Source organism: Pituophis catenifer, unplaced genomic scaffold (assembly GCF_029215685.1).
Source record: "Pituophis catenifer annectens isolate HBS135680 unplaced genomic scaffold, rPitCat1.0.hap2 SCAF_2, whole genome shotgun sequence".
Taxonomy (NCBI): Eukaryota; Metazoa; Chordata; class Lepidosauria; order Squamata; family Colubridae; genus Pituophis; species Pituophis catenifer.
The window spans coordinates 98287833-98302392 of NW_027256882.1; the positions used below are offsets into that span (position 1 = coordinate 98287833).

General features: G+C 44.9%; 1 protein-coding gene across 2 annotated transcripts in view; it reads right to left on the reverse strand.

Moving 5' to 3' along the window:
- Positions 1-252: 252 nt before the first annotated feature.
- Positions 253-14560, reverse strand: part of MAML1 (mastermind like transcriptional coactivator 1) — a 39662-nt gene continuing 25354 nt past the window's right edge. For both annotated transcript variants that reach the window (XM_070937239.1, XM_070937238.1), the window contains exon 5: positions 253-4499. In XM_070937239.1, coding sequence (XP_070793340.1) covers positions 3529-4499 — 971 coding nt within the window. In that variant the 3' untranslated portion in view covers positions 253-3528. The remainder of the gene's footprint in view (positions 4500-14560) is intronic.

Here is a 14560-nt window from a genome sequence, read left to right on the forward strand (position 1 = left end):
AAAAATGCATATTTAAAATATATACGCAATGTTGACATGGAAATGCATACACGACAAATGGAAGCCTTAAGCCAGTGCTCTGCATTTGGCCTTGCAGCATCTTTCAGTTTCAGATCAGCCAAGGAATAGAATGGAATGGAATGGAATGGAATGGAATTGGCTTCTGGCAGAAAAAAAAAAAGGATCAAGATCCATACAGTTCCAAAGATTCATCTCAGGATATTTTTTTAAAAAAAAAAACACAACAATGTGTTCAGTACACTAGCAAAATATTTATTTTTTTTAATAATGACATAACAGAAGTGAAAGGTTTTTGGTGTGCCACAATAATTGTAGTTAAAGAAAAAAAAATGGGATTAATGGACTCTTTATACATCTTAATGTAAAAAAAAAAAAAAGGTTAGCATCAAATCTCAACTGTTCACCATTTAAACAAATGTAAAACATATAACCGCCCCCAACATATATATATATAAAGAATTAAAGTTTTAGAATCTATAAAAAGTAAAAAATATACACTCAGAAGATCTAACTCTTATTCAGTCTTTAATATAAAACTGTAAACATTTATTTACACAAAGAAAATGTGTAGAATAGAAAAACTGAGCACCCTTTCCATTTTGCCGGGGTTTAGGAAGGCAGGGGGGGGGGTGGAGAATCTTGGACAGGTATGATTTGTTTTCACACCTTTTCACCAGCCCAGGACTGCAGCCTATAAATAAAACTGAGGCAACAGGCCAGGCAAATTGAGGGGAGGGAGGGGGTCTTATTGCTCTAAAGCTGCAGCAAATAGAAAACACAAGTGCAATTCAATTATGAACTGCTACTAGTGATTGATGGGAGTGCCCTGCACTTAGCCCCAGCTAGCTTCCGTGTTTAAGGATCACTGCACGGCACATTTTACCTCTTTTAACATTATGCTACATCTTCAAATCTGAAAGAGTTTTGCATCGACTGAAAGCAACAATTGAAATCAAGTTGAACATACAACTTGACTTAAATTTTAAGAAAATTTTAATTTTTTTCAATTTTGAAAGGGCACAGTCAATCCAAAATTATTTCCAGCTAATTTATTTCACCAGAAGGCATTTGTTACTCTTGAAAGGTTCCAGATTACAATTCTCATAAATCCAGTAGCAGGGCAACTGTGTGGGGAGTTGTAATCCAGGATACCTAAAAAGCAACAGGAGGTTTATCCATAGTTGTATGTGCTGCAGCTGATAAAACCTTATGTAAATAAACAAAGACAGGAGGTATCTGCCTATAGCATTTGAAACACAAAGTGTCTGTTACATTTTCTTCTGACCAAAATTTTATCTGATAATTAAGCTAGAATGATATAAAACTTGTAATTTTTTTTCTGCACCTAAAGAAGAAATAAGAACTCAAATAATTAAGAAGTAGGAGGCTCCAAGTACCTCCACAAACAAAAGGAAGGCACACTGGTGCAAGATTACCAAAACACATAACAAATATACTTTATCTCCATTTCAAATCTCTTCCTCCCAGACTCCAATAATTTTTCCATGGTCAAAAAAAGCAGCTACAAAGATTACAATATTTTCCAGCTGACATTCATTTTGGATCAAATCTTTGATTGAATTGAATTCACTGAAAAAAATTAACTCAATTGCTGATTTATGGAAAAGATTAGTAAATTTAACTCTAATCTAATTTACTTACAATATAGTGACACCTATATTTTAATTATTAAATTAAGCAACTCTTATTATAAAATGACATTTTAAAAATATACACTCAATGCAATTTGCTTCAGTTTGGACATATCAGTAGTGGAACCATTCATTAACATGCAGTTTTCACCATTATCCCCTATCAATTATCCACCAAAACACAAATGTCTCTTTAACGCGGCATACTTATCTTGATCATGGATGGCAACCATATACAATGAAAGGAACGGGAAAATTAAATTAAAAGTAGTGTTAAAGCAGATTGTTTTCCAAAGTGCACATTTGAGAGGAACACTGCAGATACAGTAAAATATTTTCCTATTGTTCATCTTTTTAATCTCTTCACTGTTCCCCCGTCCAAAATATCCCAGATTCAAATATCTCTGTAAACTCTCCTGAATGTATCTGAGGCAAAGGAAATTCTATGATTTTCAATTGCAAATGTTATGAAGTAAATTAAGAATCCTTATAACAGGAGGTAAATAGCCGTGTTCAATAAAGAACAAAACAAAACCCCGAGAAGGAACAGAGAGGTATCTATGCATCTAAAACAACTTTCAAATTGATTACCTTTATAACTAAAGGTTAAGGCAAAAGGTGGTTTGTTGGCAAGCAGAAATTCTTTTTGGTAACACATTAAAAAATAATTATCTTTTCCTTGCCATAAAAGAACTAATTTTACACATCCAGGAAAGTATCTCCATGGAACATGATGAATTAGCAGCATTTATTTCATTGGAGATTCATCTTTATATTTCTAAAGAGCTTCAATCACCATTTTCCCCAAGGGTCTTAAAATTCTTCAATTTTTTAAAAAAGTATAGTGTGCCCCCATCTTCCTGTGCCATTATTGCAAAGTTTTCAGTCAATAACTCCAAGGCATAAAACTTGCTTCACCTGCCTGACAAAGACTAAATCATCCTATCCACATAGTACTGTATGCACGTGGCAACAAAAACACTGCTAAGTATAAATGCCCTCTGAATCAGAGAAATGAGGTGTGATCAATCCAATTTTAATGAATGCAGCAATGGAGATAGAAAAAGTGCACACACTTGACTTTAAGTCTGTTTCTCCAATTAAAAAATAACTAAAAAAGAAAGAACTCCCTCCCGCCCCGCCCCTCCCCCCATAGCAGAGTGCAAATTGCTTAGTTCAGTAAGCCATAAGCCAATTAAGACCAGGTTCCCCAGTTTAGATCTACAGCAACCTGCTGCTGGAAATGTTGTAATAGTTAAGGATCTCCAGTAAGTAAACCCATTATCGATTATTGTGAATTCTTATATCTGGTTTGCTAAGAATGTTGGCACACACTGATTAGAAGATTACCCTCCCTAAACTAAGGAGGATTCCAGAAAAGAACAAGGGCTGTACACATTTTCCTTGAAAATGGTGGCAAGGTGGCACTTTTTACTATTTAGAGATCCAAATTAAGATAATGAAATCTATCAAGTACTACCTGTAGGAAAGAATACCTTAACACTGAATACTTACAGCCTATCTCTTGCTGGCTTACTTTCTGCACTGCAACTGCATGGGTTCACATTTAAGTCTTCAAATGTAAAACACTGGAAAAAAAAGTTACATTTTTGCTGGGCTGTTTGGGGTATGCACCAAACTGTTTGCATATGTTGTGTTCCAGACACACTACAGAAATGACATTTTTTCCTAGCAAGCCAGTGCATCTTTTTTATGTTCTTAGACCCAGAAAGAAGCAACTCCAATACATTCCCACTAGAGCCTGTGAGTTTTCAATGACACAGGTATTTGGTCCAAAGATAATTTGTAATTTTAAAAAAATGACTCAGGGAAGAAGAAAAAAACAAATCTCATTTCAGTGATTCCCTAATAACTCATCCAAATCATTCATCCACTCTTCTGAAGTCCTGTTTTTCAATAAAGTGTCTATGAGGTCTGTATCCCCAGTTAAGTTCTGTAGTCCATTACCTCCAGATGGGTTACTGTAGGCAAAAGGCAATTCCTGATTAGCTGTCCTCACAGGATAACCTTGAGTACAGTGTAGGTTGGTTCTGCTGGACAGCTGCTGATTCTGATTCTGGCTGAAAGTCAGATCTGGGACAGTTTGACTCATGCCTGCCAAGACCTGTTGTGACTGGACTGGCTGTTGAGTAGGAGGGTTTGTCCGCTGCTGGGCTCCTAATGGCAGTATCTGTCCAGAGACAGCTGAATTCATGGGTGCTATTGTCCTGCTGGTGTTGAGGCTTACCTGAGGCATTCCTTGGGCAAACTGTTGACTAGGCAACTTTAAGTGAGTCTGCTGCATATGGAACGTGGAGCTGGCAGTAAACGTCGCTAAACCATTATTTCGTTGAGCCGGATTGTTCATGTTTGATATACCTTGATGCTGCCAAGATGAATTTTGGGCCCCAATTGCTGGCATTCTTGCCATCTGAGGCTTGGATAATGTAGCATTTAGTGCTCCTTTATTATGTTGGTGAGAAATGCCTGAATTTCCTAGTGTGTTCTGTCCGTATCCAGCAGGAAGAGCAGTGCCCTGAGCCAAATTGGGTTGTCTTTGCATCTGTGGCTGACCATTGGCAGTTGGATTTGCATGTTGTTGAACCATCTGGGTCATACTAGATGCCATGCTGTATAAATTACTTCGCTGAATATTCTGCAGACCAGTATATTGATTAACCGCTCGATCTTGCGGATTACTGCTTGATGAGACAGAATTGTGCCCTGTTCCAATCTGAATCATGTTCTGATTCTGAGAAAACACTCGTGGACTGCTGGAGTTGGACTGGCCTAAATTATTTACCCCTGTTATTGATGGAGATGAGCCTGTAATATAAGATTACCAACGTTAGTGATTTTAAATATCAATCCAAACATTCTCAGAATATTTGATGCAACATTTTATATACCTAACGTGCAATAGAGTAGTTTCTAGCTATATTTAGGGCTTGCTGGCTTAGATCCTGAAAAATTCCAGTGGGATGGGACTTAGGAAGGTTATTTTCTTCTGCCTGCCAGCCTTCTGAATAGCCTCCTTTAAATGTTTTGTGTGACTCTGGAGGCTAAGGGAAGAAGTCAAATATTAAACAAAGGTAGCTTTACTGAGCATATCTTTCCTTCTATCATAATGGCATGCTTTATGTGTCATACACATCTCAAAAAACATGACTTTTCATAAAATTTACTGTTTTAAATGCAACTGATTAATCTGGAATATATTGTACAAAGATACAACTATTTAACAATGTTGATTTCTGTTCCAACTAGTTAGATGGGCATTCTGTTTAAATCTGTTTCAGATAGAAGATTAATCTATACTGCATATGTGGGTCAAATTACTATTAGCCATCCTTAAACACATATATATGTAGGAATGCATATCTGCAAACTGAGCCATACAGGGATATTGCTCCAATGCTTTTTGTAATTGTAGCAGTTGTTGCAATAATGAGAATTTCAAAAGCTGTTTAAAAGATGTGCTCATGGTGAAAAAGTAGCTGTGTTAACCAGTCTTAGTTATTTAAGATAAGAAGGACTGCAGCTGATGATAGAGTACACAGAAGAACCATCTAGTTATCCTCTACCCCACTCTCTAAAAACCAAAAGCCACACTAGGGAGCAGGAATAATTTTACTATTCATTTCATGCATTTATATTTCATCTATAACTATTCAGAAGAGTTCCAATTCTATGGAAAAGGATTCACATGGCACATGGGGAATAGGAATTGTAGAGTTAAAAAGTAGTTCTGCAAATCACTTCCAGCTTGTACAACCTGTGGTTACTCTACCTATGAAATACACACACACTTCTGCAAGAAAGCAGGAATATCTTTAATGATTAAATATGCAAAACAATATTACAGAGATTCCTTGTTGAATGACTTGTTTAGCAACTATTCAAAGCAATGATGGTATTGAATTTATGACTGGACCTCAAGTTGTGATCATTGCAGCGTCTTCATAATCACATGTTTGCAATTTGGGTGCTCAGCAACCAATTGTGATGTTGCAGCATTCTGTGGTCATGTGATCACCATTTGTAGCTTTCCTTGCTAGTTTCTTACAAGTAAATCGATGGGGAAGTTGATAGGAGGTTGCAAATGACAATCATTGACCATGGGATGCTGTGACCATGTGAGAGTTATTTGATGGCAACTGAGATTGCCAAAACTGCTACTGTAACTCATAGTGGTTGTATGATGTCATGCCTTATGATTGCATCACTTAGCAACAGAGTTCCTGGTTCCAATTATCATCGATAAGTGAGAACTAGCTGTATTGGACAATGCTTGCTGTGACACTGATAGAGGCATTTTTTCAATGGAGAATGAAGCAGCACTGAGATCAGGACAACTTTTTCTATTACAAATTAATGCATTTAATTATGAATCTAATACTTAGTCCAGAGCTAGGAAACAGAGAGGTTAGCAGGCAAAACAAATCTGTTAGTACATGTTTGTTTAAAACTATTAAACAAGGGCAAAGAGAGAGATAGTAATAGTGCATTTTCTTTATTCAAAAGATGGTTTCAAAAGTACTTTTCATGTAGAATAGGAGTGTCAAACTCGCATCATCATGGTGTCATTATGTGACATATCAAGACTTTTCCCCCTTTGCTAAACCAGGCATGGGCGTGGCCAGGGCATGATGCATCTAGCCCGCAGGCTGCAAGTTTGACAGCCCTGATGTAGAAGGATGTATACTTATATAAAGATACTCTGTTTCATGCAGTGTGCTATTTCACACTGAAAAGTTAACTTAGACAAATGAACACAGCTTTAAAATTCTTAGAAAACAAACAGGAGTATGACAACTATAATTATTCCAAAGAGCCTCAATATGAAATGTTTGTGTAAACCAATATCTTGTGTGCTAACAAGGAGAGAATCAATTATTACAGAAATATTAACAGTGTCCCAAACAATGTAACGTTCTTTATTCACACATGCTGCAATATAAAGGATTTGTTAGTTTTGTGAATGCTGCTTTTAAAACCTTAAGAATTTAAAAGCATGACATTTACTTGATTCTTGCCCTCTGGGGGAAGGAGATATGACAACTTGAATCTGGCAGAGGCCTTGAAAGGTGGTGTGCCCCTTACTCAAGCTCTCCTGGATCCCTGGATAGTTAAAAACTATCACCTAGTTTTTAACCTTCCCTTTTGGGTTATTAAGTGAGTGATGGAGATCCAGCTGCAGAAGGGGCACTGGCCCTACCTGAAAGACCCAGTTTCTGTCGGTGCTAAAAGACTCCAGGCATGGGTATCACTTTTGTCCTATAGCTCTATAGACTGGGTCTAAACTGAACACAAGCCCTCTGCTGACGCTTCCCAGTTTCGATGAGGTTACAGCAATGTCTCATGACGTACTACCTGCAACGACACCCCAAGTATACCCCGGACCAGACCCTACTTAGGCTGGGGCTGGAGTCTCTCAGCACCGACAGAAAATGGGCATATCATGTAAGACCAACGGCCCTTTTTCTGTATGGTGCCTCAAGACTCCAAGCATGGGACATACCAAAGCTGGCTGTCCTCACGGGAGGGTACCTATCTGGTCCTGCTCACCGGTCGTTCCCAGTACTCACTGAAGAACTCTCCTGCCAAAAGCTGCCTTTTGAATCCAGGTAAATGAATCCAGGCAAATGAATCCAGTCAGTAGTGCTGAATGAAAGGCGATGGCGAAGACTAGGTCTCCACACGACAAATGTCCTCCACCGAAGCCTGTGTCGCCCAGGCTGCCATTGTGGCAGCACTCCTGGTAGAATGTGCTGTGAGCGCCTTGGGTCTCGGAAGGGCCTGTAAGTCATATGCATTGGAAATGGTTGTGTGAAGCCACCTGTCTACTGTAGATACTGTAACTTTCTTTCCCATCATAGCCAGTTGGAATGATAGAAAAAGTGCCTCAGACTTTCTGAATATCTGTGTCCACTTTATATGGAGCCCCGAGAGATGGCATGCGGCAAAGAAGAGTTTGAGGGGTTTTTTAAGTGGGTTTTTTAGTGGGTTTTTAACAAAAATTTTAAGGGGTTCGGGGGGGATTAGGGTGGGTTTGGGGGGAAATCCACCGAGTTCAAGACCAGCCTCAGCAGAGGGCTGCAACACTAGGGATGTAGAACCGGAGGTCGGGGAGGGGGTTGGAGTTCAACTTGGAGAGGGCTGTTCCATCAGTATAGTGAGTGGGAGGGGCAGATATGGCGGAAGCCGGGGACCACATCATGTTCAGGGAATGCACACTCGCTATCTTAGAGCGATTGCGCACTCCGGTCCCCAAGGCTTTTCTTGTTCCCCAGGCTGTCCAGATTCTCAGGGCCAGAGCTTTCGGCTGATGTTATGCAATGCCAGGTCCGTTGTTAATAAAGCTCCCCTCATCCACGATCTTATTCGGGAGGGGGAAGCGGACCTAGCGGGTATTACGGAGACCTGGTTGGGCCAGGAGGGGGGAGTTCCCCTCGTGGATATATGCCCACCAGGCTTCCGTGCATTTCATCAGCCGAGGGCTCAGGGCAGGGGCGGGGGGGGGGAGGTGGCAGTTATTATAAAGGAAGGTCTGGATCCAAGGGAGACCACTGTTCCACAGATAGCCGGATGTGAATCCCTTTTTGTGAAGTGGGGTTGTGGAGTACAGATGGGCTTGTTGATCATGTACCTGGCTCCCTGCCACGTGGCAACGGCCCTGCCTGAACTGCTCAATGTCATAGCCGAGGTGGCTGTTGATACCCCCAGACTTGCTGTCATGGGGGATTTCAACCTGCCATCCATCGATGAAACGTCTGAGATGGTTCGAGAGTTCATGGCTTCCATGACGGCCATGGACCTTACTCAGTTAATTCATGACCCCACTCACACAGGTGGACACACTCTGGACTTAGTTTTTGTCTCTGGTCAGTGGTTGAGTGGCCTTGATACAGGGGATATAGCCATCGAACCCTTGTCATGGTCTGACCACTCGCTCCTTCGACTGGACTTTCTAACCGCTGCACTCCGCCGCAGGGAGGCGGGACCGACCAGGTGGTTCTGCCCCAGGCGTCTGATGGATCCTGATAGGTTCCAGATGGAGCTTGGCCCATTCCCTGAGACTTTGGCTCATGACTCGGCTGAAGACCTGGTGGCCGCCTGGGATAGTGTGGCCGCCGGGGCCTTGGACCGGGTCGTGCCTTTGCAGCCTCTGACCCGGCACTGAACTCACCTAGCTCCTTGGTTCTCTGAGGAGCTGAGGGAGATGAAGCGCCGGAAAAGATGCCTGGAGAGTAGTTGCAGGACCAGCCGCTCCGAATCCGATCGAACACGGGTGAGGTCTCATATTAAGACCTACCTAGTGGCGATAAAAGCGGCGAAATCTAGCTATTTTGCCACTCTTATCAAGTCATCAGATAATCGCCCAGCCACCCTGTTTAGGGTGACCTGCTCCCTCCTCCATCTGGAAGCGCGGGATGACCCCTTGCAGGGTCGAGCTGAGGATTTTGTGCAGTATCTGTATGACAAAAATCACTCAGATTCGGGAAGGGCTGGCCTCTGACTGAGTATGTCCGGACGGGATGACTGAGGCAGGTCTTGAGAGCGTTATCTGGGAGGAGTTCGATCCTGTGACTCCCAAGGACATGGACAGGATCCTGGGACGGCTGAACGCGACCACATGTTTATTGGACCCGAGTCCTTCCTGGTTGGTACTGGCTTCCCGGGAGGTTACACGAGGCTGGCTCCAGAGGATTGTTAACGCTTCTCTGAGTGAGAGGGTCCTGCCGGCCGCTTTGAAAGAAGCGGTAGTGAGGCCCCTCCTCAAGAAGCCCTCTCTGGATCCGGCTGTTTTGGCTAACTATCGTCCAGTCTCCAACCTTTGCTTCGTTGCGAAGGTTGTTGAGAGTGTGGTGGTGCAGCAGCTTCCCCGGTACCTGGATGAAGCTGTCTATCTAGACCCTCTCCAGTCCGGCTTCCGGCCTGGGCACAGCACGGAAACGGCATTGGTCACGTTGGTGGATGATCTCTGGAGGGCTCGGGATAGGGGTTGCTCCTCTATCCTGGTCCTGTTAGATCTCTCAGCGGCTTTTGATACCATCGACCATGGTATCATGTTGCACCGGTTGGAGGGGTTGGGGGTGGGGGGCACCGTTCTGCGGTGGTTCTCCTCCTACCTCTCTAACCGGTCGCAATCTGTGTTGACAGGGGGGCAGCGGTCGACCCCGAGGCACCTTGCTTGTGGGGTGCCACAAGGGTCGGTCCTCTTGCCCCTTCTGTTCAACATTTATGTAAAGCCGGCTGGATGAGATCACCCATGGCTTCGGGGTGGAGTTCCATCAGTACGCTGACGACACCCAGCTGTACATCTCCACCCCAGGCCACCCCAACGATGCCCTTGAAGTGATGTCCCAGTGTCTTGAGGCCGTGCGGGCCTGGATGGGGAGAAACAGGCTCCAAGTCAACCCTTCCAAGACCAAGTGGCTGTGGCTTCCGGCGTCCCGATATAGCCAGCTGGTGCCATCGCTGGCTATTGGGGGCGAATCCCTCGCCCCCACGGAAAGGGCTCGCAACTTTGGCGTCCTCCTGGATGCACGGCTGTCGTTAGAAGACCATTTGACAGCCGTGGCCAGGAGGGCTTTTTATCAGGTTCGCCTGATACGCCAGTTGCGCCCTTTTCTAGATCGGGACTCCCTACGCACGGTCACTCAGGCACTTGTCACCTCCCGCCTGGACTACTGCAACGCTCTCTACATGGGGCTCCCCCTGGGGTGCACCCGGAGGCTCCAGCTGGTCCAGAATGCGGCCGCGCGGGGGATTATGGGAGCGACGGGGTGCTCCCATGTTACACCTCTCCTGCATGAGCTGCACTGGCTCCCGGTGGTCTTCCGGGTGCGCTTCAAGGTGTTGGTGACCACCTTTAAAGTGCTCCATGGCTTAGGGCCGGGGTATCTACGAGACCACCTTCTGCCACCAATAGCCTCCCACCGGCCAGTACGCTCGCACAGAGTGGGCCTCCTCAGGGTGCCGTCCGCCAGACAGTGTCGGCTGGTGACCCCCAGGGGGAGAGCCTTCTCTGTGGCGGCGCCCGCCCTCTGGAACAACCTCCCCCCAGAGGTACGTATAATATCAGACCTCCGGATTTTTCGTCGGGCCCTGAAAACTTATTTATTTCAACTAGCCGGGCTGGCTTGATCCCACAGTTTTGGGTTAAATTTTAACTGATTTTAAATTGGGTTTGTTTTAAATTGCGGCCAAATATATTTAATTATTTTAAACTGTTTTTAAATTTTGTATGTTTTGTTTTTATTCTGGCTGTTCACCGCCCTGAGTCCTATTGGAGAAGGGTGGTTTACAAATTGAAACAAACAAACAAACAAACAAACAAACAAACAAACAAACAAACATAGATATGTAAGGCCCTCCTCACATCTAGCATGTGCCACTCCCTTTCTCTGGAGTGAGATGGATTGGGACAAAAATCTGGAAAAATCAACTTCTGCGCTCTATGAAATAGAGAGTTGACCTTGGGCATAAAAACTGAGTTCAGTCTCAATACTACTCTATCAGCGTGGAAGATGCATAAATCCTCCCTTACAGAAAGAGCGGCCAACTCCGATATCCTCCTGGCCAATGTTATGGCCACTAAAAACACCATCTTGTAAGTGAGAAATTTTATGTGGGTAGTTCTTAGGGGTTCAAAGGATGCGCTGATGAGGGCCTGCAGCACCTTGGTGAGATCCCTGGTGGGATATCTATGAGCCACCAGTGGCCTTAAATTGGTGACTCCCTTAAAGAATCTCTGCACCTCCAGGTGGTGCACTAGCTATGGATTCTAGATTCCCACAGGATAAAATTGATGCTAAGGCCGCTACCTGCCTCTGATGAGTGGCTAACCCCTTATCCAGGCCTTCCTGAAGGAAGTCAAGCAATTAAGGAACTGATACTGTGGTGGACTCCAAGTTACGCCCGTACACCACCTACAAAAAATCCTCCACGTACCGTTGTAGATCCGAGTAGTGAATAGTCGTCTGGCAGCCTGGATAGTCTGTATGACACTGGTGAAGAAATTTCACTCCATCAGAAGTCTCTACTCAAGCGCCACACAGCCAAATGGAGCCACTGTGGTTCTAAATGGGATAAGGGCCCCTGGCTGAGGGAGACTTTGTCCGGAGGAATCTTCCATGGCCTGGCAATTGACAGGCTGACCAGATCTGTCTGGGCCAGTGTGGTGCTACCAGTATCATCTCCTCCCTCTCGGCTAACATCCTCCTAAGCATCTGTGGAATCAAGGCCAGTGGTGGGAAGGCATAAAGAAGCCCTTGAGGCCACGGACAACGAAGGGCATCGATTCTCTCCACCCCCTGTGCCGGAAACCTCAAGAAGAAGCAGGGCAGCTGGCTGTTTGCTGGGGAAGCAAAATGATCTAATATTGGAGAGCCAAACTGATTTGTTATTTCCTGGATAAGTCCAGGTGCAGACACCACTCCAAATAGTCAATGGTGGCTGTGCTCAGCCAGTCTGCCCATACATTCTTCACCCCTGAGATGTGCTCAGCCCTTATGGAAAGCACGTTATTTTCCACCCAGTGACAAAGTCGCTCTGCCTCCTTCATGAGCACCTTGGAGTGCGTGCCCCCTTGCCTGCTGATGTGCGTCTTAGCCGCCACATTGTCGGTGAGGAGGAGGACATGCTGTCTGGCAATCTGCTCCTTGAATTCTCTCAGGGCCAGGTGAGCTGCCTTCAGCTCAAACCAATTGATCTTTTGATGAAAGTCTCTCTGTGTCCACCCTTGGGCCACCAGATTCTGGAAATGGGCTCCCCAATCCCCCAGACTGGCATCTGTGGTGATAGTCAGACGCTTCTGGTCCCTGTACATGCAACTCTTGTTCATACAAGTCCACCAGAGAAGCGACCTCAGGACCGCCCTTGGGACCCTAACTTTCACCGGTGATGTGCCTCTGCCTTTTTTCTGGAAAGGGAGCAGGAATTACTGTAATGGCCTAGCATGGAACCTAGTCCAAGGAACTATTCCTATACATGGTATCATCTTTCCGAGCAGTGCGGGCAGCAAGATGGGGGGCAGGCGGGGGGCTCTCTTTTCCAATCTGATCTGATCTGCCTTGCTAATGCCCTAATGCTCTCCAGGCGATCTGGAGATCGAAACACCTGCCCTGATAAGGTAACTATTATCACCCCTAGGTGTAAAAGGCAACTAGCTAGTTTGAAGTGGCTCTTTTCCACATTGATGGAAAAGCCATGGCTCTGCAAGAGCTGAACCATGACCGCAGGTCTTCCTCTGCTCGTCTGAGATACTGTATTAATATGTCGTCAAGATAACATTGTATCCTGACTGGTAGTGTCCTGAGAAAGGCTCCTAGCACTGCCAATAGTTTGGTGAACACCCTGGGTGCTGATGCCGATCCAAACAGTAAGGCTCTCTACTGCAGGTGTCTGCCGTTGTAACAGACCTCAAGTACTTTCTGTCTAGAGGTGAAATTGGTATGTGAAGAAACGCCTCCATGAGGTCGATGGAGGTCAAGAAATCTCCTTCTCTGACATTCTCCAAAATCGATTGTAGAGAATGCAATTTGAACCTCCGGTACCGTAAGTATTTGTTGAGGCTTCTGAGATTGAGAATTGGTCTCAACCCCCCCCCCCCCGAGTCTTTCTGAATCACGAACAGCATGGAATAATAACCTTGTCCCTCCTGATCGACTGGGACCACTTCCACGGCCTGTATATCCAGCAAATGCTGGATGGCGGCTTCCATGCTTTTCCTCTTGTTCACGTCTCTGGAGACGGGACAACGGATAAAAAATTTTGGGGGACGGGACGGAGGTAAATTCTAGGGATAGACCTGATCTATGGACTCTTTCCTGCTTCAACCAAAGCAATGGCACTCTGGTGAAAAATGAAGCGGCTTTGGCAGACTTGACCACCCGCTTGGTGGGCCTTGCGAAGCGTTAAGCTCCACCTTCTTCTTGTCTGGTTTAAGCACGTCCTCCGCAACAGAGAGAAGTTGAGGTGGATGCCAACGCCATCACAGGCTCATCTACCTCTGGAATCTGTAGAAGCTCAATGAGATCCAGGATGACATTGTAGAATTTTTTGTCAAAGGACATGGGATTGGGATAAGCCCCAGGAGAAACCCACTGCCTCTGAATTACGTCCATAAATAATCTTGGCGCTGGAATGGCCTCTGTTTCAGCCATGGGTTCTGAAAACAGATCAGAGGGATCTGCAAGCTCCTGAGAAGCCTAAGGCTTTGACGAATCCGTCCCTAGTCGGGTTGAAATCTTAGCCTTAAAAAGCAGTGCCTTAAACAAATGAGGCCGGAACAACACTTTGAAGCTAGGTTGCGCAATACCCTCATCTTCTGATAATTCCTGATCAATTAGGCCCTCTTCCTCCGAAACCGAATCTTCACTCCTTGAGGAAGAGTCCGGAGAACTGGAAGCCTGGTAATTCGGCAACTCCCTTGGATGCTGAGGTAAACTCTCCTGCACCTGCATTTCCGATGCCATCGGTGCTATTCCAATGCTATCGGTGCCAGCTTCAAAACCTCTCTTAACTGCCTCAGAAATTCATTGTTGGACTAAAGGAGGCATTTCTCCTTTAGAAATGGACAGAGAACGGAGAACCTTCCCCCAGTGGACGGAGCCCCACCACCGTGGGAGTGAAGGTAGCCTCAGATGGATGCCTTCTCCGACTTGCCACCCCACTCTCCTGTGGTAAAGGTGTGAGGCCCTTCTGGATGCCAAATGCCACTTGTAGATGGCCCAGGATCTGGGATAGAGACTGAACCTGGCTCCTCCTGCATAATCAAGTCTCCTGCAGCGCTGAGATTATCAGACTCCAATATCTGGCTGAAAGCAGGTCCAGCCCTAACATCCTCTTCTACAAAGGGGCTTAGGTGCTTCCTTTTCTCT